This window comes from Mytilus trossulus, unplaced genomic scaffold (assembly GCF_036588685.1).
Source record: "Mytilus trossulus isolate FHL-02 unplaced genomic scaffold, PNRI_Mtr1.1.1.hap1 h1tg000138l__unscaffolded, whole genome shotgun sequence".
NCBI classification, from domain to species: Eukaryota; Metazoa; Mollusca; class Bivalvia; order Mytilida; family Mytilidae; genus Mytilus; species Mytilus trossulus.
This window is the reverse complement of record NW_026963302.1, coordinates 3,976,866-4,003,821: the sequence shown is the minus strand read 5'-3', so window position 1 is coordinate 4,003,821 and position 26,956 is coordinate 3,976,866. Positions and strand designations below refer to the sequence as shown.

The 26,956-nt window shown below is 32.4% G+C and overlaps 1 protein-coding gene across 1 annotated transcript; it reads left to right on the top strand.

Annotated features, from left to right (window-relative positions):
• The first annotated feature begins 679 nt into the window (after window positions 1-679).
• On the top strand, window positions 680-24,430 carry LOC134700357 (beta-1,3-galactosyltransferase brn-like). Its single transcript, XM_063561715.1, has 3 exons — window positions 680-748; window positions 10,232-10,343; window positions 23,219-24,430. The coding sequence occupies exons 2-3, from the start codon at window positions 10,285-10,287 to the stop codon at window positions 24,174-24,176; spliced, it is 1,017 nt and encodes a 338-aa protein (XP_063417785.1). The 5' UTR covers window positions 680-748; window positions 10,232-10,284; the 3' UTR covers window positions 24,177-24,430.
• The last annotated feature ends 2,526 nt before the right edge of the window (window positions 24,431-26,956 follow it).

The following is a 26,956-nucleotide window of genomic DNA, read 5'->3' as shown; positions in this document are numbered from 1 at the left end:
TTCTTGTTTGCTAATTCAATCTAAGTAAAATGGCCACTCAAGAGCAAATTGAACAAATGCTCGTTGAGCCGAAAAAGCAAATGACTTCGGTCTATTTCACTTTTTGTATATTTTTTAATATTTAGCCAAATCTGTGATCACAGAGACTCGCGATTTAAACTGGTCTATTATCATAGAACTTTATAGTTGACAAAGGTATCAGAATCAAAACAGTGACAACGAAGTAATATGCAATATAACCCAAACGGAAAGCGTTGTACGAATTAGAGAAATTCTTCTTTGGTTCCATTCGGTGCCAACATTTTTAATTTTAAATTTCACTATCAAAAATCTTCACCGAGCAAGCTATTCTCCCTTCTGTTCATGTTAAATAGGTCAATATTACAGGTTAAATACTTTACTTGTTGTATTAATCTGTTTTACACAAAGAATAAATATTTTAAAAATCATTGACACTGACGAAGGCTATCGTTTGAGCCGTGTTATGTCATCACGATGTTATAAAATTATCTTCGTACATTACAAAATGTATCATCTAATATAAGTACCAGTTTGCAAATCTTTCGATTTTATATATATAATTTATTATACACCAATAACACAAACCTACCGATGCGGGAAGGATGAAACCAGAATTGATTTAATATATTTAAAGACAATAATATTGATAGCTATACATTTATTAATCAATTAATGTAGCAACAAGAAGTGTTTTATGTCCAAAAATTATATTATGAAAATGTAAAAGGTAAGAAGTAAATGTGTTTCTTCACGGGATGTATATGTCGTGTAAATTTTATTATTTTGTACAGGTTATTACTTGTACACAAGCGTTGTACGAGTAATTTCCTGTATGGTGCCATCATACAAGTTATTGCCTGTACACATATAAGTGTACCAGTAATAACTTGTGAACATATAATTGTACCAGTGAACATACATGTACACTGAACGAATACATTTGATCAATTAAACAATTCAAATACAGAATCAATAAAATAAGGGATGAATGATTAAAGTATCATTATAATACCGCTGTGAAATGTAAAGCAATTTAGGAAAAACAACAACAAGCTTGAAAAATAATCCGCCATTTACAGTAATATTATACACAGGTAAATGAAAATGATTTTGTTGTTAGATACATGTAAACAGGTTAAAAGGTGAAATGAAATAGTTTTACAAAATAAATAATGTTGATGTTCATAGTGCGAAGAAGTGCAAAACGGGGACGAAAGATACCAGAGGGACAGTCAAACTCATAAATAGAAAATGAACTGAAAACGCCATGGCTAAAAATGAAAAGACAAACAGACAAACAATAGTACGCATGACACAACATAGAAAACTTAAGAATAAACAACACGAACCCCACCAAAAACTTGGGGTGATCTCAGGTGCTCCGGAAGGGTAGGGAAATTTATAGTAATACCAAAAACATTTCAAATCTGGAATATATGGACCAGCTATAATCCTGAATAAGTAAACATTAAATAAAAAAAAAACATTACCAAGTATCAACAGGTCAAATTAACAAGACAGTACGTTTAAAGACTACTCGCATTTAGATAACTTTTTTATTTGCACAAAACAAATAAGCATACTATATGGAATTCATCAATAAGCTCAAGCTTTTGGAATTACATGTGCCTGTCTTACAGTCATCCCAATAGCTGCAATAAACATGGCATTGGTCAATACTTAAAGAACGCATATATACTGCTTTTATGACGTTTACATCGGTGTTCTCTGGTATGTCCAACATTGTCAAATCATTTCTCTGAATCTTTTCGATTTGATTTCGACTGATTCAACCAATCTTGATTCCAACTGTTGTACCTAGTTTGTAGTCATTAGGGGCAATATTCAGCACAACATCTATGATATGTCTATACTCCATCGGAACACTGTCTACTCTTGCAATGGTATCATAACATTGTCTCCAATTTTGTAATCTTTTAATCAACTGTACAATAATAAATAATTCGTCTTCATTACGAATGAGTTTTTCAATTTCTGAATATTTTACAACAAAACACCATACTGCCGTAAAAAATATCTTTGAATTGCTGTATTTTTGGAACTTGATTTGGCCTACTTTACAGGACTTATGTTGAAAGTTTATTTATATCTTAGTCATAAATAATGTGTTTAAAGGGAAACGATTTGTTGAGAACATCAAACATATTAAAAGAAGGCTTGGTATGATTTCTAATGAGACAACAGTCCACAAGAGACCAAAATGACACTGACATTAACAACTATAGGTCACCGTACGGCCTTAAACAATGAGCAGAGCCCATACCGCATAGTCAGCTATAAAAGATATGCCAAGATAGAATAATAATTTGAACAAGTTATTATCTTTTTCTCAGTAAAAATTGTACTAGTAATCATTACTTGTACACTTGTATTTGTACCAGAAATAACTTGTATGAAGGCTTCATACAAGTAATTACTTTTATAAAATGTTTGTAGATGTAAAAACCTGTCCAAATAAATAACATGTACACGGCATTTGTATACACTGCAATGATGAAATGCCATGCCTCCTATACCCCAGTATGCACATAAGAGAACGCTAAGAACAATTCTATGACGGATGTGTGGATGTCAAAATGTATGTTCCTATTAAATATGCTACCATTTGACCAGTAACAGTCTTAATTTTACGTCCTTAAACCTGGTAGATCAAACTGATATATGAATTTATAAAATATTCCTTCCTAAATCTTTATAAAAGAAGAGAGTTTCAATTTCACACGAGTTTCACCTATGTTATCTTACCAATGTACAAGGGCATTAGTAATTAAAACACTTTTTTCTGTAGCGCTTACGAGCCAAGTTTCCATAAATTTAATATTACAAAGTGGCATAACTGTTTAAAAAAAATCAATCTTCCACTTATATAGAATTGACCGAGATATATCTTATATTAACCTACAATATAAGTTTAAAAAATCTGACAAGAATTATACCCGTTAGACTGGTAAGGAGGTCATGTTTGATTAATTTAATTTTACTACTCTGTAACACAAAAATAACCATCATAGGTCTTATTACGGTCTTCAACACGGAGCCTTGGCTCGAATTTAACAGCAAGCTAAAAAGGGCCCCAACAATGAATTGTTGTTACAACTTATTTCAACGATTTCAAACAAAGTTTGAATAAAATTATTGGTATATGATATCCAAATTATCTCATCATAGATATCAGGATTTTTTTTTTACGCCAGACGCGCGTTTCATCTACAAAAAACTCATCAGTGACGCTAGAATCCAAAAAAAGGTAAAAAAAATCCTCGAATAAATACGAAGTTGAAGAACATTGAGAACCAAAATGTTTTGCCAAATACAAGTAAGGTAATCTATTTCTAAGGTAGAACAGCCTTAGTATTTCAAAAATTCAAAAGTTCTGTAAACAATTCAATTTAATTCAATATTTTATTGGAAAGAGCACAATAGAGGCGTGATCCAAATACAGACAATAATAATAATAAAACATTATGTAAATGAAATATAGTTGCATGTAACAACAAGTCATAAGTAAATTTTATAAATACCATTTCATTATAAACTGATAAACTTATACATCAGTATTATTCTAAATTTTCATAAATTTACTTCAAACACACAGTCACCTATATAAGATGTATGTAAATATGCACGAACTACTGTAAAAGATTATTATCTGATGAAACAGTATGGTGGTTTCTCAAATCAAGAGCTTCTTTAATATACATACAAATAGATTTTAATTCTTTTTCAGACATAGGATTTAACATTTTGGTAAAATTCGCATCTAAATTATTTGAATTAATATCATTATTTTTATATTTAGATATGATTTTGTTATATTGAGGACATTCCATCAAGAAATGTATCTCAGTTTAAATTTTCCTGCGCAAAATTTATAAAATTTCTAATAAAGGGTATTTTTGGTCTTTCATACCTACCAGTTTCTATTGTTAATGAGTGTGCACTCATTCTTAATTGAACGACTTTATTTTTAAGGTATTTAGGAACATTAAAGTTCAAATATTCTTGTTGTTTAAATTTAGTATAAATTTTACTTTAAAAAAGTTTACCACAATTTCCATCTTTTATCTTAGATAGTTCAAATATTTTTGCTTTAATTGGCTTAACTATATAGGGAGATGTAAAACCTGGTAGATTTCTTGGAGACTCTCTCAACATTGTTTCTGCAAAACAAATTATATAATATTTACAAACATTTTCAATAAACAAATCATCCTTAAATTTATCGTCATTTAAACCATGAATATTCCAAAAGGCAATATATATATCAAGTCAAAAATCTATCTATTTACAAAGGACATGGGGAAAGGAAATTAACTCAATAATTATTAATTTAAAGATCTTTAAGGTTGATAATATATGCAGGGACATATATATTTGTAAAATCATTGATATGTGTAATGTGTATTTTTCTTTTCGTTCGATCAGTTATCAAAATTATATATACAGTTATAAGTTTCTTTTACTTTATCTTGAAACACCATAATGTAGCATATTTACCGGACGATATCACGATATTGGTATTTAGTCAAATTTCAACCGGAATTTGTGATACCAAAATTTATAAAAGGTAAACAATATGTCGAAACATTTAGGTTTTAAATAAATATCAAATTAAACACATCTATTTAAAACCAGTTGTTGGTATGACACGGGTTATGTTCTTTTCATATATCTTATGATGGTATATTACTAAACCCCTAACAGGAGGGATTGTCTCTGATCTTCAGACTTTTCTTGAACTGAATTTTACTGTGCGTATTTTTATGGCGTTTACTTTTCTACAGTGGCCAGAGGTATAGGAGAGCATCTCAAAAATCATGTTTAACCCCGTCGCATTTTTGCGTCTGTCCAAAGTCAGGAATCTGTATCCTTTGTTAGTCTTGTATAATTTTTAATTTTAGTTTCTTGTGTATAATTTGGAATTGAGTATGGCATCCATTATCAATGAACTAGTATATATATTTGTTTAGGGGCCAGCTGAAGGACGCCTTCGGGTGGGGAAGTTTCTCACTGCACTGAAGGCATATTGGTGAACTTCTGCTGTTGACTGTTCATGGTATGGTTGTCGTCTCTTTTTACACCTGCCCCATTTACATTCTCAATTTAATGCTTGTGTATTCATTTATTAACTGGTATATGATCACTTTGATATAATACGGCTGTTTTTTTAATGCTTTGTTGGAATTCCACAGTAGTATTTTCAATAGTTCAACCTAGATAAAGGTATAACGGATAATCTCACAGATGTGTTTGAAGTAAACACATTAGTAATAGTGATATGCTGCATCACCTACATTCAAATAATGTTTCTTGAAGCTGTTGAAATTTTGCTGGCAAATGTTAAAGAAGAAGAAGAGCGTACTATGTAATATTTGAGATCTTATTTTAGTTGTAACCTACTATACAATTTAATCTAGGTAGATGCCAGTTTACATACTCGATATGTTTCAACTTCAAGGGATGATTCGATCAGATTTTCTAGTATTTCAACGGCATATTGATCGACATGAGAACAGAAAAAGGCCGTTATAAAAGACTCAAAGGTATCAGGTTTCATTGTAAATATGAAAGTCTGCACTAGTTATATGGACACTATAGCGGACATTTCATATAATCCCTAGCTTTAATTGCTGCAAATTATGCATTTAGAAACAGGTTTAACATAAATGTAAAGAGACGAAGATGATGTTATTGCCAAAGTGAACCATAAGAATCACACCATGACTGATCCCTATGTTATAAAACCCCCAAAACAACTTTTCAATATCTTTTCTGGACTGTATGCTAGTAGTTCACGATTATTTGCTGACAACTATCAAGGGGGCGTGAACATGTCTATACATTTAATAACTCTTTCTGAAGGCCGGTACGTGTATATACATTTAATAACTCTTTCTGAAGGTAAGTCAAAAAGTTTTTACAGTCCAGTTTAAAAATAAAAAAAAAAGTATGACATCAAAAACAAAAAAATTAAATGTAATTCGGGGGAAATCTAATGTCACATTAATTTCATAAGTTAACCGCTGCACTTTCTTCACCTTTCTTTTCCCTATCACTCACAACCTACTTCAGAGATGATATTAGATTGCTATAATGAATTTATTCTTAGAAAAATACAAAATTCGGTGCCATTGTATTTGATTTTCATAATTTTTTTTTTATCCTAATGGAGAACTCTATAGCGCACAAAGTAGCAAACATTTTTGACCGATACAAAATAAAAAACAAATCAATAAAGTCTGCTTGAAGGAGAACGCCGCACATATACTATAGCTTCCACCAAAGTGAATCAGGTTATAGAAGGCAGGAGTATTCCTGCCTGGAAATGTTATTGTCCGTTTCAGAAAAAATGCAGCCTCTCCTTAACTACTTATGAAGTTTTTTTCTCAATACTCTATACCCATGATTCAACCTGATCGCCAGCTTCACTTGACTGGAACGTTTGGAAATCCCAAAATTTTCAAAGACGTTGCAGATACTACTGTTCATGACGCAAAGGGAGCCAATATTCGTTAAATATCCATACTTTATACTTCGACTCAAAACTGAGAGAGATGGAAAAGAACAGCAGAATAATCATACGGACCAATTATACATATGTAGTTGTACTATGTGTAAACGACAACAAACAGAAGACACAAACACGCGAGTTATGGCTGCAGACAGGGAACATTAACAGTGTAAAAGGCGGGCATATATTTTTATCTTTTCATCAATTATGCAGTCTTTGCATCGGAATTATACACATTTATGCAAAAACCAGTTGTTGGCATGACACGGGTTATGTTCTTCTCATATATGTTATGATGTTATGATACTACACCCCAAACGGGAAGAATTGTGTCTGATCTTCATATGATGAAATCATAATCTTTCAGTCAGTTTAATTGAAGTCTGGAGCTGGCATGTCAGTAAACTGCTAGTAGTCTGTTGTTATTTCTGCATTATTGTCATTTTGTTTATTTTCTATGGTTACGTCTTTTGACATCAGACTCGGAATTCTCTTGAACTGAATTTAAATGTGCGTATTGTTATGCGTTTACTTTTCTACGTTTGCTAGAGGTATAAGGGGATGGTTGAGATCTCACAAACATCCTTAACTCCTCCGCATTTTTGCGCCTGTCCCAAGTCAGGAGCCTCTGGCCATTGTTAGTCGTTTATTTTCTTGTGTACAATTTGGAAATCAGTATGGGGTTCAATATCACTGAACTAGTATATATTTGTTTAGGGGCCAGATGAAGGGCGCCTCTGGGTGCGGGAATTTCTCGCTACATTGAATACCTGTTGGTAACCTTCTGCTGTTGTTTTTTTCTATGGTCGGTGTGTTGTCTCTTTGGCACATTCCCCATTTCCATTCTCAATTTTATTTAACCACCATTTGAATCCTATATTTTCTAAATATAAAAATGCCTGTACCAAGTCAGGAACATGACAGTTTTTATTTTTATCCATTCGTTCGATGTGTATGAACTTTTCATATTGCTGCCCTTTTGCATGTTAAATATTTTTGAGATTTTGCCTTTTTTGCTACTCAAAGGAAATGCCCGTACCAAAACAGGTATTTAACTTTTGTATCCATTTGTTTGAATGTTTAAACTATTGATTTTGCCATTTACCAAAAAAATTACTTTAATCATGTTATCCAGTAAACGTTGTTTTAATTTATTTAACGTCATTTTTCCCGATTTAAGAGTTCTCGTATTTTTTATTATTACCTGTAACATCTATGTTTGAATAAACTCATCATAGATACCAGGGCTAAATTTAGTATATGCGCCAGACGCGCGTTTCGTCTACAAAAGACTCATCGGTGACGCTCGGTGTTAATTCTATTCGATCGAGTTAATCAATTTCAATTTAATGTTACACTATTGTCTCAGATCAAAGTGAAGGTTGGTGCCTTTTGCAACGTTTTAACCCCGGCAATTTTCTGCACCTGTCCTAAGTAAAGCACGCTGTTTAGTGTTTGTCGTTTGTTGATATCGTTCGTAGATATGTCACGTTTCTCGTTTTTTTTTTTATAGACGGGACCGTTGGTATTCCTGTTTCAATTGTTTTAAAATAGTCATTTTGGGCCCTTTATAGCTTGTTGTTCGGTTTGATCAAATGTTCCGTGTTGACGGCCGTACTTTGACCTATAATTGTTAATTTGTTTTTACATTGTGACTTTGATTGAGATTTGTCTCAATAACAGTCATACTACATCTTCTTATGTATACTGTAACCGATATACATGTAGTATGCTAGACGATTAAAACTAATCCACTTGTATTTTTGTCCAACTGATGAGTTAAGCCTTTTTCAACTGATTTTTAAAGTTTGTACTTATGTTGTACTGTTATACCACTGTCCCAGGTTAGAGGAGGGTTGGGATCCCGTTAACATGTTTAACCCCGCCACATTATTTATGTATGTGGCTGTCCCAAGTCAGGAGCCTGTAATTCAGTGGTTGTCGTTTGTTTATGTGTTACATATTTGTTTTTCGTTAATTTTTTTTCCATAAATAAGGCAGTAAGTTTTCCCGTTTGAATTGTTTTACATTGTCTTATCGGGGCCTATTATAGCTGACTATGCGGTATGGGCTTTGCTTATTGTTGAAGTCCGTACGGTGACATAAAGTAGTTAATGTCTGTGTCATTTTGGTCTTTTGAAGATAGTTGTCTCACTGGCAATCATACCTCATCTTCTTTTTTATAAATCATATTTGGTCTCAGAACCTTACTTGGAAATCTTTACCTTGTATAAGGTGTATTTTATTTTTTAACTTTAAGATAACTTTAAAAAAAAAATGAAAACACATGATCTAAAAAGTTTCTCAAAATTCCGAATATTAACCCATTATTCTTTATTTCTCAAGTTTAAGACTTTTTTGTATCCTCTTCATGTAAACTGCAATTAGTATATATAAACGATTTCAACGTTGGGTATAGATCGAATACAGACAACGCACGACAAATTATGAATAATAATGTTAATCCACAAGAAGAGTTATTTTTATAATTTCTTAACGACTGGTTTCTTTCAGGTCAAGATTTACTATCCCTGTCATCAACAACTATTATTGCACTGTTTGCGAAATATAATTTCACATCCTTTCATAATTCATCCAGGATAACAGAAGAGCAGAAAAAAAATCAATAGTAACTTCATCCAATCGAAAATCGTAATATTCAATAATAATGAGATATATCAAAATGACTGATATTTTAGGTGGTCGAGATGTCTCACGCATAGGGCTTAGTGCAAGACGATTTGCAATAGACTACTTTGGAGTTCATCAGTCACCGGAAAAAACTCGTCAACAATGCGCGCTTTTGTGACGTCATTTACCAGATAGAGGGGGTCGCCTGTATCCCTGCACTATTAACGTTCATCACGCGTCTTAGTGATTGTCATTTGTGCAGGATAAACTAAAAATAATAGGTGTTTTGTAGGTACTTAATCACAATGCCCTAATGACAGCTGTACTGATTATCAATTATGAGAATTTGCTGCATAATTCGTACAATATAGATCTATAGTTTTCTAACCACTCGCTCAACATTGGAACAGAAGTGACGACACACCTAATTGCACGAATGATATTCACTTAAACTAGAGTTTTTGACGGAAATGCTTCGAACTCAAAAGTTGTCTATTTGTGCAAGAGTTCGATTCCCGGCCATGGAAAAATAAATAAATTGGCTTCCGCAAATTTTCAAATCTAGCTTTGTTGGGCTGATATTTATTCGAATCATATATATATATCAGCCCAACAATGTTGTGGTATGCTTGGCAATGATACAACTTTTCACCAAAATGACAAAAACATTCACAGCTATAGGTCACCTTATTTGTCTGAATTGATATAGATTCCTACATGTCTGTATATGTAGTGCGTTTTAAAAAAAATGAAAGTTGAGGCTTTAAAAGTCAACAAAATTGCTTGCTCTCTGAAGAATAAAAATTCGCCTTCATTAAGGTTTAATTTATTGACAAAAAATACACGGAAATATAGACGAATCATATTTTGAAATGCAACAATACAATTGCCTCATGATCTGTTCACTGATATTGTTCTATTCAGTGATATATGTTCTTAACTTTGTGTACGTGAACCAGTGTATGAGACTCGTCGATTTACCTCACAAAAACGTATCACCCACTTTAACATTGGAAAGAAACCATGTCTATTTTTTATATATTTCAGCTCGCCGAGGATCTTATTTTATAAGAAATTGTATGGACTAACACATCGAAGGGATGGCTATTTTATGTAATAGACGACGCTATTTTAGAGTTAGGAATTTTCAATTCAAACTGTGAGTGAAATTAAATTTATACAGTACACACATTTTTTTCATGTATTCTATTACTGACTTTACTTTCACCGAAAAAATACATCTATGCCAATAAAGAATTCGCATAGAAATTAAAAAGCGTTGTCCGTTTTCAGATATTTTGTCACCATTTATTACAATACAATATTACTACTATTGTTCAATTGTTCCATATAGTGTGAGAGCAAAGCTCGAATCCACATATGGAATTTACTGACCCTATATATATATATATGTTTTATCAGGTCACTAGCACATCTTGTAACTAAAGTATCTTACTGACTAGTGTAACATGTGATATTTAGACTAGTGGCCTATCAAAGTTACCAAGTTTTCAATACCGTTAGTAATAAGAGCATACTCTCATTGGTCTATACATGAATAAATGCCAATATAAACAACTTGTTAGCTTAAATAGTGGTTTATGAATTTATTTCAGTCGTTCATTGTCAATTCATTCGACTGTTAAAATATTCAAGATTTTTCCAAAATTCCGTATTGTTTTCAACACCTCTACTGTGTATTGAAATCAGCCCCGCCTACTAAACTAACATGGACTATACACGATCCCCTCGCGGTTGCTTTAAACTTATCATATTCCTAGGAAAGAGGGACGAAAGATACAAGAGGAACTATCAAACTCATAAATGGAAAATAAACTGATAACGTCTGGCTAAAAATGAAAGAAGACAAACAGCAAAACAATAGAACCCATGACACAATATAAAAAAACGAAAGAATAAGCAAATGTAGGGATGATTTCAGGTAAGGGTAAGCAGATCCTGCTCCACATGTGGCACCCGTCGTGTTGCTTATGTTATAACAAATCCGTTAAATAGTCTTATTCGGTAAGTCAAATTCATGAAAGGGAAGGGGAATGTTAGGAACATATCTGATATCTTTTTTGAAACAGTTATTCCATAACGGTCAACCAACTCGTGATGGCGTCCGTAAAATTTACGAAGTGATGAGATGTATAGGAAAGAAGTTATCTCATTTGCACTCATACTACATCTTTTTATATCTATATATGGGATAAGCTGATGGATAAGTGCGCAATTTGAAGTTACCTGGTTTTATATTTTGTTTATGCCGTTTGTATTTTCGTCACATTAACACCTTTTATTTTGGGTAAATGGACAGAAAGTCACAGGAAAAAAGTCACTGGACATAAAGTCACAAATTTGACAGGACAAAAGTCAAAGGACAAAGAATTGTTGCCAATTGTTTGAATATACAAGAAAAAGATCTTGAAATATTTTCTTTTTAGTACAAATATCAATATATAATTTAAGGAAATTGTTCACAATTTAGAATTATGCAAAGAATATATTTCTTGGCACCACGAAGCCATTTAGGTACAAAGTCATTTTGACAATTAATTCTCATAACAATTAGTTGATCATTATTTATAATTATTAAATAAATTCAAATAACAAAGTTGCTTTATATATAATAGATCAAGATTTTTTTTTTCTAAAGTAGTGTTTTTCTTTTTGAAATAAAAATAATCCCAAAACTTAATTGGAACTTTTTGTCCTGTGACTTTTTGTCGAAGATTTTTTGTCTGTGACGTTTTGTCCCGTGACTTTCTGGCCTACGTTTTTATTTTTTATCCCCAGTATATTCTCCCCTATAAATATGCACTTAACGGTCGGCCAACGACAATTAATTTTCTCAATCAAATATCCTCTTAAATAATAGTACTATGACGACTTTGAACATAATTGATTAATTAATCAAAGGTGCATGTAATCCTTTGAGCAAGTATATACACTCTATTGTCATTTCAAATTAAAAAAAGAACACATGGATTGTATATCTCATAATATAGACACTGATATAAATACATGACTGTTTAACGTCCAATGAGGCAAATGAGATGCATTGTTAAGACTAAAACTTTGATAGTAACAGTAGTAATAGAAACATATTTTGTTTTATAATTAGAATAAACACATACTAGATTTATATGATATGAATAAAATTACATATAAACTCAACCAAAATTCACTCATAAGCTAGAAATCTTTTTAAAAGTTTAAAACAGTTTATATAACTGAGGTCAGTGAACTCATGAAATATATACTTATATTATGTATATAAGTGATCCTGTTGATATTTTTTTTTCCTTACTTTGATATATAATATTACATGCTTTAACAATATGGTGTTATGGCAAGACAGATTTTGGATTGAACAGAATTGATATTATTTTACCATGTTTTGTACCAGACCGACCGGCTCACGTTCTTATTCACAAGGCAACAGTTTGCAGAAACACTTATCACCCTCCTAAGTCACGTTGATACGACGATAAACCCACCATTAAATACTCTTATCTCAACATGTCGTCCGATAGGCTGAGCTGTAGAAATAAGAGTTTCATAGTCTTTAAAAAAGGGACGAAAGACACCAGAGGGATAGTCAAACTCATAAATCGAAAATATGACAACGCAATCGCTAAAAATGAAAAAGATAAACAGACAAACAATAGTTCACATGACACCATATAGAAAACTAAAGAATAAACACCACGAACCCCACCAAAATCTAGGGGTGATCTCAGGGGCTCCGGAAGGGTAAGCAGATCCTGCTCCATATGTGTCACCCGTCGTGTTGCTTATGACGTAACAAATCCACTGACCAAGCTTGTGTTTGAACACACGACCACGAAGAGAAGTCCAGACCACAAAGTCAGTATTTGCTTGTCTATTGTCAACAGTTGTGTTCAAGAAAGTGATATAATCATGCAGAAAAAAAGTAAAATCACAAAAATACTGAACTCCGAGAAAAATTCAAAGCGGAAAGTCCCTTATCAAATGGCAAAATCAAATGACAAAACACATCAAACGAATGGACAACAACTGTCATGTTCTAGACTCGGTTCAGTCATTTCCAAATGTAGAAAATGTTGGATTGAACCTGGTTTAATAGCGCTAAACTTCTAATTTGTATGAAAGTCGTATCAATTTCCGTTACATTTACAACAATGCGTGAACAAAACAGACATATGGAGAGTTGTCTCATTGGCACTCGTACCACATCTTCCTATACCTATATATTAGGGAAAATAGTCACCATATGGATACAGCAGTCATCACTGTGTTACAATCTCAAAACAAACAAACATTAAACAAGAAATATCTACTAAATTAAAAAACACATTCATTGCTTCGCGTGTCTGACGTCAGAAAATGTAAACGTCACATAGGAAAATATTTTTTTGTTCAATGTATATCAAACAAATTAAAATTTCACATGCGGAATGGTGGTATACAGGGTTGCAAAATCAAAAGTTATGTTAGAATTATTTACAGAAAAATACCGAGATTTTAAATTTTCAAGAAGTTCTTAAAAAAAGCACCTATGTTTAATACCATTAGGCGAGTAAAATTTTTGTCGTTTATCGTTCAAAGTATTTTCAAATTTATAATAGAACAATAACATAATGACATTTAATAGAACAATTACATAAAGAAGGGATCCTTTAAACTATTCTTTATTTTCAACCCACAAGACATACGCATGTTTTTGTGAATTTATAAAGTTTTAACGAATAGAAAACCTCAAAAGTGATTTAAAAAGGTTTAAGCCATGTTTTATTTAAAATAAAATCACGCGATCTGATAGTTGAAAGAAAAATATATTGTTTTTTAATTTTGACTATCTATCATGTCGATAATTAGTATCTCCACTGTTACGATCACTATCGTCACATGGGGATTAATTTGTTAGATACTTTTATATTATGAGGATGCTCCATGATCTCATTGCAACTTCTATTTTATCATGTCTTACTCGGACCTTGGTCGCATTACCGGAGACATAGGAGATGCACTTCTAAGTGATAAAAAAATCAAACAAATATTGGTGATATAAATGAATGGAAAGTTTTTTGAGTCCTGAAGATACTAGTTATATACACATGTATTGTAGATTATCATTGTTTTAATGTATTGTGAAATATGTGAGTGTGTCAGTTTTCATGTTTACCATCAAGGTAAACATTGCATTATTTTCAACTAACAGATATATCCCCCTACTCCTAGTCCCACAGTGGTATGATACTTTTCTTTTGAAAAATCTTAGACAATCTGAACAAGATTTTCGCTTATTCTGAGTTTCAGAGGAATTTATTTTTTTGTATATCGTGTCAGTTGCAAAATATGAGACTATTTATTCACTCTATATCCTTATACTTTATCACTTATATCATGTACATAAAATATTTAAAAAAGTTAATTTTCATCGACTTATATGTATCCTCATCAGGAGAATAGTTATTACTAAATTTAAATAAATATACGCAAAAGGAAAATTTGAAATATTAATATCGTATGGTATTAGTTAGCTGTGCGCGAAATTAACGCATTCAAATTTATCTTTTTAGCAGTAAAGCCATTGGCGCTACACAATGTGCTTATATTTCAACTTCGAAAAGCGGAAAAATTATTTAATAACTCCACTGCAAATGATGCATGGCTTGTACATTGATTATATGGGAACCGTTATTTCCCACAAAAGCAGGTATTACATAATTTTATTAATAAATAAGCACGATAATGCTTTAGAATAAAAAAAATCGTAAAAACGATAATATACATCAAAACCCTGCATAAATGCGCATTGTCTATCTATTATATATTATGAGAAGACCATGCAATGTTGACTGCTATACCCCTACTTTTGACATTTTTACCTATTGTGTTTGTTTGAATTTGATGCGACTGTCATACAAGTGAGAGGTTTAGCTAGCTATAAAACCAGGTTCAATCCATCATTTTCAACCTATGAAAATGTGAGTACTAAGTCAGGAATATGACAGTTGTTATCCATTCGTTTGATATATTTGAACTTTTGATTTTGCCATTTTATTGGTGACTTTCCTTTTTGAATTTTCTTTGGAGTTCAGTTATTTTGTGATTTTACTTTGTATTCATCCGTCTGATTCTTCGCCTAGTCTTGTCGAAACCATTTTCTTTTCAAAATCTTTAGCACTGCGACAGTATCTAATTAAAGTGTTGTAATCATCTATACTATTAAACGAGAAGACCTCATTTTGGGTGTCGCTTCTCTTCTTTCCACAATTAATTGATCAACACGCCTCTGTGTCCGGTACAGTGCATAGTGCCATTTGTCATCCATTCATATGATTATTCAGATTGAGTTATTTTTGGAGAAAAACGAGAAAAAAGTCATCCGGATATTGTCCCGTCATTGGACGAAATTTTAAGTCAGATAAGACTTCCGGTTTGAGTTTTTCTGTATACTTTGAACATACATATACAAAGAATAAAGTGTATTTTCAGAATTCTATCTGCTATTATTTTCAAGTTTACTATCCACGGCAGTCACAGTGTTTATTAAATAGAGAGAGTCTGTATACTATATCAATGACCACTATGGATCGATTAATAGTAAACTTAGAATTGAAAGTAAATACAACATATACAAATTTATATAGTAATGAATGTTCATATTTTCAGAATTCTATCTGCTATTATTTTCAAGTTTACTATCCACGGCAGTCACAGAGTTTATTAAATAGAGAGGGTCTGTATAAGATATCAATGACCACTATGGATCGATCAATAGTAAACTTAGAATTGAAAGTAAATACACCATATAAAAATTTATATAGTAATGAATGTTCATAATATACAGATAAGCGCCAAAAAAAAAAATCATGTGAATTTTTTATACCTTTTCTGAAATTCTCCACTCATTAAATCTTTTACAAAATTCATTGATTACAAATAAAAGAAGATGTGGTATGATTACCAGGTTGAGACAACTCTCCACAAGAGACCAATATGACACAGATATTTACAATTATAGGTTACCGTACGACCTTCAACAAAGCCCATACCGCATACCCAGCTTAAAAGGCTCCGAGCTGACAATGTGAAATAATTCAAACCAGAAAACTACCGGCCTTATTTATGTACAAAAAAAATTAACGAAAAACAAATATGTTCAATGTAACACATAAACAAACATTAACCACTGAATTACAGGCTCCTTACTTGAATGTTCATAACATACTAAATGTATGTTCATATTAAATTGATAGAAAACCAAAAAATGGGAATATTGGAAATAAAGGAGAAGGGATAAAAAAAAAAGCATTTTCCTGTCCCCAATTACCTATAGATGACTTGTGATACTTTTGCTGAAATTCTTCAGTCATTCAATATTTTACAAAAATCTTTCAACAACACTTTACATACATGTACTTCAAACTACGCTCTGAATGCCCGCGATTTCGCGGGTGTGTTTTAGTATCGTTATAATTTAATACATCTTTAAGAGGTGTTCATAAAACGACAGTAACAACTTTTTGTTTTACATTGCTAGTACAAACAACAACTTGAACAACACCCCACGACAGACGTCACATGTTGAAAAACGTGAATTTGAAAGAAAATGTGCGTAAAACTTTAGAAAATTAATAATCATGAATAAATTTGTTTTAAACTAACTTTCTTGATTAGTACTTACTTTAGTGTTCAACTGCAATAGTTATTCAGAAACGAATCTCTCGAACAATTATAACTTTGATTACATAATGTCAGATTTATTAAGACTGAAATTATTTGTTCAAATTATTAGTCACCCTTTTAAAAGTTGTAGTTATAGTAAATTTTTACAACGATTTTTATCAACTATTCAATAAAATTGGGAATGGAAATTTTGAACGTATCAAAGAGACAACAACCTGACCTTAGAGCAGAAAACAGCCTAAGTCCACTAATGGAACTTCAAAACAATGAGAAAATATATCCCTCACATGGAAGCGGGGCTCATCTGCCCCCAACAAGCATGAGCATTTGTTCAGCGAAAACAAATTTCACACATAACTCCGAAACATGTAAATGAAGCAAAATAATGAGAAAAAAACCACGCATGACCAAGAAAAACCAAAAGCTCCTGACTTGGTACATTTGCAAGAATGCAGCCAGGTAAAATATGTTTTGTGAGATATTTATCCTCAACATATACCTCTAGCAATTGTAGAATAAAACGAAACCACAGCAAAACGCATATTTAAGCTAAGTTAACCTGTGAAAACATGTTTTTTTTCTAAACTATATTGAAAATATATTTTCGATTTAATGAAACAAGAATTACGGTAGCTGACATACTTTACGAAACATCTGACTGTATTATGCTTCAAGAAAGATTACAAACAACTTATTAAAAACGAAACAATAAGCAGTAAACAAAAATAATATTAAAATGCATGCCGTTTAACATAATTATTTAAAAGAACTTTTTTATGTATGTGCCTGTCCCAAGTCAGGTGCCTGTAATTCAGTGGTTGTCGTTTTTTTATATATATATATGTTACAGTGAATTTGTATAATCAGGGATTATATAGAATTCCTGATTTTTCAGGGAATATGTAGAATCACTAAAATCATTAGTAATTATATATAATCCCTGAAAATGACCAGTGATTTTACATAATAACTGAACATTTTAATAACTATTCTACAAATTCCCTAATATGATTTCAGGGATTATGAATAATTTAATGGTCCTTTGTTTGATGAACAAAATTAGTATAATTAAACAAATCATAATCTTAAAAGTTTCTTTCATTTTCCTTGCCAGATGAAATAATGTTGCTTTAGCAATAAAATGTAAACACAGAGGATGATCTAAAAGATTTAACTAACAGAAGGTTTCAAGATAAAACTTCAGAATAAATAATATTAACCTTTACTTTATAACGATAGCTTTAGATGTATTGTTTGTTTAATTAAAGTCAGCATCAAATGGATATTCATGCTCTATTTGTAAATCCACAAGCATGTTAATGTGATACATGTAAAGCAAATGGTGAAGTAAATTATGGAACAACTGTTTTGTGTGGGGTTTTCTGTTTGTTCAAAGAACAATTTGCAAGAAATTCAAACTATGAGATTTTAGGCATCTAAATGTAGAGAAAAACAGGCAGAACTTGGGATTGACAAATAGAACAAACTTTAAGAGGAATCTTGCATATTCTCATAGCAATTCGACATGATAAAAAAGAAAAGGGAAACCAAACAAACATAATGGCAATTAATTAATTGGTAAAAAAACTAAAGTCTGAAGAAGGATTTTGCCCGACCACAAAACAATGGTATATTTCTTGCTCGAACCAGTTCAAGGTTTCAAATTCCCATTTTTTATGCCCCACCTACGATAGTAGAGGGGCATTTCTGGTCTGTACCTCCGTTCGTCTGTTCGTCTGTGCGTCCGTCCGTCTGTCCCGCTTCAGGATAAAGTTTTTGGTGAAGGTAGTTGTTGATGAAGTTGAAGTCCAATCAACTTGAAACTTAGTATACATGTGCCCTATGATATGATCTTTCTAATTTAAATACCAAATTAGAGTTTTGACCCCAATCTTACGGTTCACCCAACATAGAAAATGATAGTGCAAATTTCAGGTTCAAGTTTTTGGTCAAGGTATTTTTTGATAAAGTAGAAGTCCAATCAACTTGAAACTTAGTGTACATGTTCCCTTTGATAACATTATTCTAATTTTAATGCCAAATTAGAGAATGTATTCCAATTTCACGATCCACTAAACAAAGTAAATGATAGTGCGAGTGGGGCATCCGTGTACTGTGGACACATTCATTTCTTGTTTATTTTTTTATTTTGGGGGAGGGTACCTTCTGATGTTTTTACTGATTTTTTTATTTCTCTTAGGCGTGTTGTTAAAATCTTATTCGATTTGTGCAGGAAAAGGATTTTTAAAATGTGGATATTGTGGTTAAAACAGATATGAAGCATATTATTTTAATATATTGTGTTTCACATTTTAATATAGTGTGCCTAATTTCAAAAAAAATATGAGTTAATCATTTTGATATTTCGTGCAATTTTTACATTTTACAATTTTTGTTACTTTATTATGATGTTTTTATGTGATGTTATAGAATACATCATTTTTGTTTTAATCATTTTCTTTATAAATAAATCTATTTCTTCATTTCAGTTATTATGTAGAATCCCTGACGTTTTTTCTAGTGATTATACACAATCCCTGAAAATGTCAGGGATTCTACATAATCACTAAACTAGCCAGTGATTCTACATAATCCCTGAATCCCTGAAAATTTCAGGGATTCTACATAATCACTGATTATACAAATTCACTGTAACATATATATATATACATCTGCACATGTAAAATTTATTTTTACGCCTATATATATATATATATTGTACTAAAACTGACGTGGAAAGGTAACACATGGCCAGCGGAAGCTCTTTTTTAGAGAGCCCAGGTGGTCGTGTGGTCTATCGGGACGGCTGCAGTGCAGTCGATTTGGTGTCATGATATCACAGTAGCATGGGTTCGAATCCCGGCGAGGGAAGAACCAAATATTTGCGAAAGCAAATTTACAAATCTAACATTGTGTTGATGTTTAGAAGAGTTGTATATACATTATGTACACAGCCATGTATCATCATCATTGATGGCGATCCGATGGATACATCTGTTGTAGAGTTGTCACTGACTCAGACGTACTTATGAATATAATTATTTTCTGTGACTGTATCTTACATTAATTTGTAGGATCCTTTACTTGGATAATTTAACTGATCTGTAACAATAACATCTTCATGCCTTATATATCATGTACTGTAGTACACCGCTAGATTAAAACTGACGTGGAAAGGTAACACATGGCCAGCGGAAGCTTTTTTTAGAGAGCCTAGGTGGTCGTGTGGTCTAGCGGGACGGCTGCAGTGCAGGCGATTTGGTGTCGCGATATCACAGTAGCATGGGTTCGAATCCCGGCGAGGGAAGAACCAAAAATTTGCGAAAGCAAATTTACAGATCTAACATTGTGTTGATGTTTAGACGACTTGTATATACATTATGTACACAGCCATGTATCACCATAATTGATGGCGATCCGATGGATACATCTGTTGTAGAGTTGTCACTGACTCAGACGTACTTATGAATATAATTATTTTCTGTGACTGTATCTTACATTAACTTGTAGGATCCTTTACTATAGATAATTTAGCTGATCTGTAACAATAACATCTTCATGCCTTATATATCATGTACTGTAGTCCGCCGCTAGATTAAAACTGACGTGGAAAGGTAACACATGGCCAGCGAAAGCGTTTTTTAGAGAGCCTAGGTGGTCGTGTGGTCTAGCGGGACGGCTACAGTGCAGGCGATTTGGTGTCACGATATCACAGTAGCATGGGTTCGATTCCCGGCGAGGGAAGAACCAAACATTTGCGAAGGCAAATTTACAGATCTAACATATATATATATATTAAATATAAAAAATGAAGAGGTGGTATGATTGCCAATGGGACAACTGTCCATAAGAGACCAAAATATACATATATAAAGTAGGCCGTTAGTTTTCTCGTTTGAATTGTTTTACATTGCCATATCGGGGCCTTTTATAGCTTACTTTGCGGTATGGGCTTTGCTCATTGTTGAAGACCGTACGGTGACCTATAGTTGTTATTGTCTGTGTCATTTTGATCTCTTGTGGACAGTTGTCCCATTGGCAATCATACCACCCCTTCATTTTTGATATTAACTATGTTCTATCTGAATTACATGTTGTCATTTGAAAGTTTGTCACTCAGCATCACTTTTTATTTTTTAAATAAATACTTGTTGAAAATCACAAAAACTTACCGATTGGGTTGTATTTAACTTTACACTACCGTGCCAAAAGTGAAGATAATTTTACCACGTCATGTCGATTGCGGGTTGGAAGTGACAACTTCTAAAGTCGTTTTCTCTGTAAATAAGTTGGAGTTATCTCTTTTTTGCACAAGATGAAAGTTTTGAGGAAGGTCATTGACCTGATACGTCACCGGAAGTTTGGAATCGTCTGCTTTGTTAACATTTCATATAGTTTTGAGAATGGCCATAAAACGCAAGGAACTGTCATTGTCCAAGAAAAATGCCATTGCAGCATTACATAAGGCTGGTATGAAAGAACTTGACATCGCACGACAAACAAGACATCCACTTTCAACAATTAATGGGGTTTTAAACCGTTTCAAAGGTCGGGGAAGTTTGGAAAATAAGGAGAGAACGGAAAGGCCAAATCTGCTTACACTGCGGTATACTCGCAAACTTTGCACCACTGTCAAGTCGGACAGAAAACGTCCACTGCATGAGATAACTGCTGTTTTCAATGAATGAAGAGAAGAACCAGTATCTAAGCGTACTGTTCAGAAAAAATTGTACGAAGAAGGGTTCAAAAAACGTGTTGTAAAAAAATCCATCAGAATTCGTGCTGTAAAAAAAGGCTGGCATGGTGTAAATTGGCAAGACACAAAACTGTGGAAGATTATTGGAGAAGGGTCATATATAGTGATGAATGTAAGGTGAAAATTGGAATGGATTATCGTGTTTTATTCTGGAGACGGCCTGGTGAGGAGTGAACTCCTCCTTGCTTAAATTCTGGTCGTGGGTCACGAAAATTAAAACTGAACTGCAAAAACAGGCTCATACCATCACTACAAAGGCTCAAATGGAGACAGTAATTCGGGACATATGGACAAATATATCCTTAGAATTCATAAGAATACTATATGATTCAATTCCAAGACGTGTGAGGCTAGTAATAAGGGCAAAAGGAAACATCACAAAGTATTTGGTGAGTTCAGATCATTTTATTAATATAATTACGAAGGTTGAACTGTGACATATACTTGACAACTGTATGTGGCGGCCATCTTGGAATTATCTTCACTTTTGGCACAAGTCTGTATATATTTTTTATACACATTTCACATACTAGAAAATCATGAATTGTAAGCTAGAGAGTGCTTATAATGCAATTTTTGAGAAACACTTTTGGCCACATTTTTCACCATCGACACTATGCAAAAGTCTTTGCTCCACATATAGTTCGAGCTCATATAATAAGCGCTGCCAATAATGCAATTTGATATTGGCGATAATTTGATATGTATATGATAACAAATATTACATTTTATATATCACAATGAGTTATCGACATTGAGAATAACATGTTCTTCTGATGATAACTTTCTACATGGACTAAAAAGTGATTTTGATCTCTTTAAAAACAAAAGATTGAAAACGATTCCAGAAAATAACAATGGACCGTTGTGTCGATAGTGCGAGTGAGTTGAAAAAAAACCACAATTATATCGTTTTTTTCGAGAACATTTGTGAATTTAGCTTTATCGTTCCAATTTATATGAACAAAAACACCGAACTCCAAGGTAAAATAAAAAAAAAAGAATCCCATAAAACCTAAAACTAAAACTCTTGACTCTATCATATAAAGGAAATATTGAAAAACAACTTTAAACTTTGTACATGGTACAGGCATATTGTAAGAAAACGGTAGATTTAAACTACATGTTATGAATTCAAATAAACAGACAAAATGCATATTTGAGATAAGTCAAATATGGAGGCAACAGCAACTGGTACGTTTTTGTATTGAAAGTGTAGCAGGAGCTAATCAAATCTAATATAAAACAAAACGGTAGATTTAAACTACATGTTATGAATTCAAATAAACAGAAAAAATGCATATTTGAGATAAGTCAAATATGGAGGCAACAGCAACTCGTACGTTTTTGTATTGAAAGTGTAGCAGGAGCTTATCAAATCTAATATGAAACACCCATATAAACATTGAAATGTTTATATTATAGATTTAGCAAATTTAATTACATAAAAATATGTTCCATGCTCGAAAGATAGTTTAAGAAACACAAAGAAGAGGAACAGTTTTCGAAAAACATTTCAACTGTTATTTTGATTTTATTTATTTATAATCATTGTATAATTTCGATATCGCTTATAACTATTTTCTTTTTTGTAGATTTACATTTTCTATTAGTTTCCTGTTTGTGTTTGTTTTATTTCAACTTAAAGGTCTACAGAACTCGATATATTATGGAGGGCGTAAATCATTTTGGAATAATACTGACCAAATTCTATCTGATCTTAAAGAAAAGGGAAGTTCAAATATCATGCCATTGAACTCATTGTTGTTGGATACCGCATTTCGGGAAGATCCTGTGAAATTGTTTGAAGCGTTTGATTCCGTAGAATTATTGTTTGTTGTGAAATCGCATATACTTAATTTTGGTAAACGAGAAGCTATTCGTCAGACGTGGGGACACGTAAAACAACTTCGAATAAAAATTATCTTTGTCCTTGGGCACTTACATAATATGGACCATTTTGCTGATTTAGAATCAAAATTACATAAGGATATAATTCAACTAAACATAGAAGATAAATACGAAAATTTAGTTTATAAAACTATATATGCATTGCTTTCCTTATCGAAACTTAATATCGAAACCGAATATGTACACTGTGTAGATGATGATCGTTTAGTTAACGCAATAAATGTATACGATATAGCAAGACAAAACATTGCACAATCAGATACGGTAATGTTAGGATTTATGGTAAACTTATCCCGACCAGCTAGAACTATGACTTCAAAAAATTATATTTCATTCGAGGATTATCCTTTTCTATATTTCCCGTCTTATATTATAGGAGGAACCATATTAACAAATATGAAAACGATACATATGCTTTCAATAGGGATACAACATGTACGGTTAATCCACATAGAAGATGTTTACATTGGAATTGTTGCAACAGCTTTCAAGATAGAAATGCGACATCATTCAGGGTTTCATCCCTTTAAAAAAACCGTTTTATCGTTTAGTAGTTATTTATCATCTCCTGGATATGATCATGCAGATGCATTATTAAGAGACTGGACTCTCATTGAACAAAACGAAAAGATCAATACGTAACGTTAACTCTTACAATTTTCGAACTTAAGGATCTTTGCTTGTCATGTATTAGATTTTGTTGTCAGATTTTCGAAATCCTCTGGTTTTATCTATTTAATTGCCTTACAATGTTTTGCCCACTTACCCCCAATTTTCTATTTACATGTATAATTATAAGTCATCTGTTAATTGTTTCTTAAATCTTTGTTAGTTTTTAATAGTTTTTTAGAACTTAAAGTTGTCAATGATAAAACTATGAAAAATTAAAAGAGAATTTTTTCCCGCGAAAACTTCATTAGTATTTCGAAAACAAGCACACGGACCTATATTTTTTGTTGCCCTTTTTCATTCCTTTATTATACCTCTTTCGATATATTCAAGTGTAATGAAAAGCTTGTTATTTTGAAACTGAGAAGCGAACGTCCTGCGGTAAGAACAAAGAACTCAGTTTGAACTCAGAAGTAAAAAAAAATACTGAACGCTGATGAAAATTCAATACTGAAAGACCCCAAACAAATGGCAAAATCAAAAGCTAACTGAATGGATAACAACTGTCATATTTCTGATTTGGTACAGGCAGTTTGTTATGTGGAAATTGGTGGATTTAACCTAGTTTCATAGCCACCTAATTATATATAAACCTCTCATCTGTATGATAAATAAAGGCAACAGTAGTATACCGCTGTTCAAAACTCATAAATCCATGGACAAAAAACAAAATCGGGGCAACAAACCAAAACCGAGGGAAACGCATTAAATATAAGAGGAGAACAACGACACAACAGCACACAGAAACGGACCAAGCAACAGACAATACACCACGAGAATAACAAATATAACATCAAAACCAAATACATGAATATGGGATAGACAAGTACCGTGCCACGTCTTATCTCAAAAATAAGAGAAAACAGAAACGACTCAACGTTAAAATGCAACACACACACAGAAACGAACAATATTATGACAATGGCCATCTTCCTGACTTGGTACAGGACACTTGGTATGACAGTCGCATAAAACTCCATTATATTGATACCAATAACAAAAGAAACATACATAAGTATCTATGAATCCTTCCAATTGTGTTATTATACAATGATTTTTGTCTCTTCGTTTTGAATACTGAGAGGTTTAGAGAGCTATACATCTAGGTTGAATCCACCATTATTTGCCTGCACTAAGTTAGGAATATGACAATTGTTTTCCATTCATTTGATGTGTTTGACAATTCGATTTTGCCATTTGTAAATGAACTTTCAGTTTAGAATTTTCCTTGAAGTTCAAAATTTTGCTTTTTCTTTTTTTACCATCACCCTAATGCTATACATGATTTGAATTACAAACGTGTTATAGTTTTTTTTTTAACCAAAATGATTAATTTAAGGGGCACTAGCTGTCAAATTCACGTTCACCGATTTGACTCAAAAAAGTAAAATTACAATAATACTAAACTCTGAGGAAAATTCAGACAAAAAAGTACCTAATCAAATTGCAAAATCAGAAGCTCAAAGATATCAAACGAAAATGGTATTTTTTGCAGTTGTGGACAAAACGTCATGTTATATAAAATATTCGGAGATTTAAAAAATACTGATAATTAGTAACGTCTCATTGTTTTGAATAAAAAGAGTAAATTTTTGCACTTTATTACTACCACTGTGTCGATGCCTCTACTGGTGGACTATGAGTCCCCGAGGGTATCACCAGCCCAGTAGCCAGTAATTCGGTACTGGCATGAAAATACGGATTTTTTGGTGTTATTAAAATTTGCTGTTACAACATATTATAAATTATTATAAATTAAGGAATGTATCTCCCTCATGCAAAGCTCTGATTCCTTTAACTAATTTGGCTATACTTTTTGGACCTTTTGGATTATAGCTCTTCATCTTTTATATAAGCTTTGGATTTCAAATATTTTGGCCACGAGCATCACTGAAGAGACATGTATTGTCGAAATGCGCATCTGGTGACACAAAATTGGTACCGTTGATTTTATTACTACCACTGGGTTGATGCCTCTGCTGGTGGACTATCAGTCCCCGAGGGTATCACCAGCCCAGTAGCCAGTACTTCGGTACTTACATGAAAATACGGATTGTTTGTGTTATTAACATTTGCTGTTACAAAATATTAGAAATCGTTATAAATTAAGGAATGTATCTCCCTTATGCAAAGCTCTGATTCCTTTAACGAATTTGGCTATACTTTTTGGACCTTTTGGATTATAGCTCTTCATCTTTTATATAAGCTTTGGATTTCAAATATTTTGGCCACAAGCATCACTGATGAGACATGTATTGTCGAAATGCGCATCTGGTGCAACAAAATTGGTACCGTTGATTTTATTGTGTACACATATTAATATTATTTGTATTGTACAATCATTCCTGAATTAACAAATTTACTAATGAACGACACCGCCATACACATGTTTTTATAAAGTATAAATATGGTAAAGTTTAGCTTATATACATTTTATTCAGTTCTTATTAACTAGAACATATACTGAGATAAATCATAACCAAAGACCAAATCGTGAGGATTAAACAACTGCATCATTGTGAGTAATTATTATTAGCAGCTTCTGGTGTACTAAATTATAATCCTGGCACCTTTGATAACTATTTACACCATTGGGTCAATGCCACTGCTGGTGGACGTTACGTCTCCGAGGGTATCACCAGCCCAGCAGTCAGCACTTCGGTGTTAACATGAATATCTATTATATGGTCATTTTTATAAATTTCCTGTTATAAAACTTTGATTTTATATTGAAAAACTAAGGATTTTCTTAT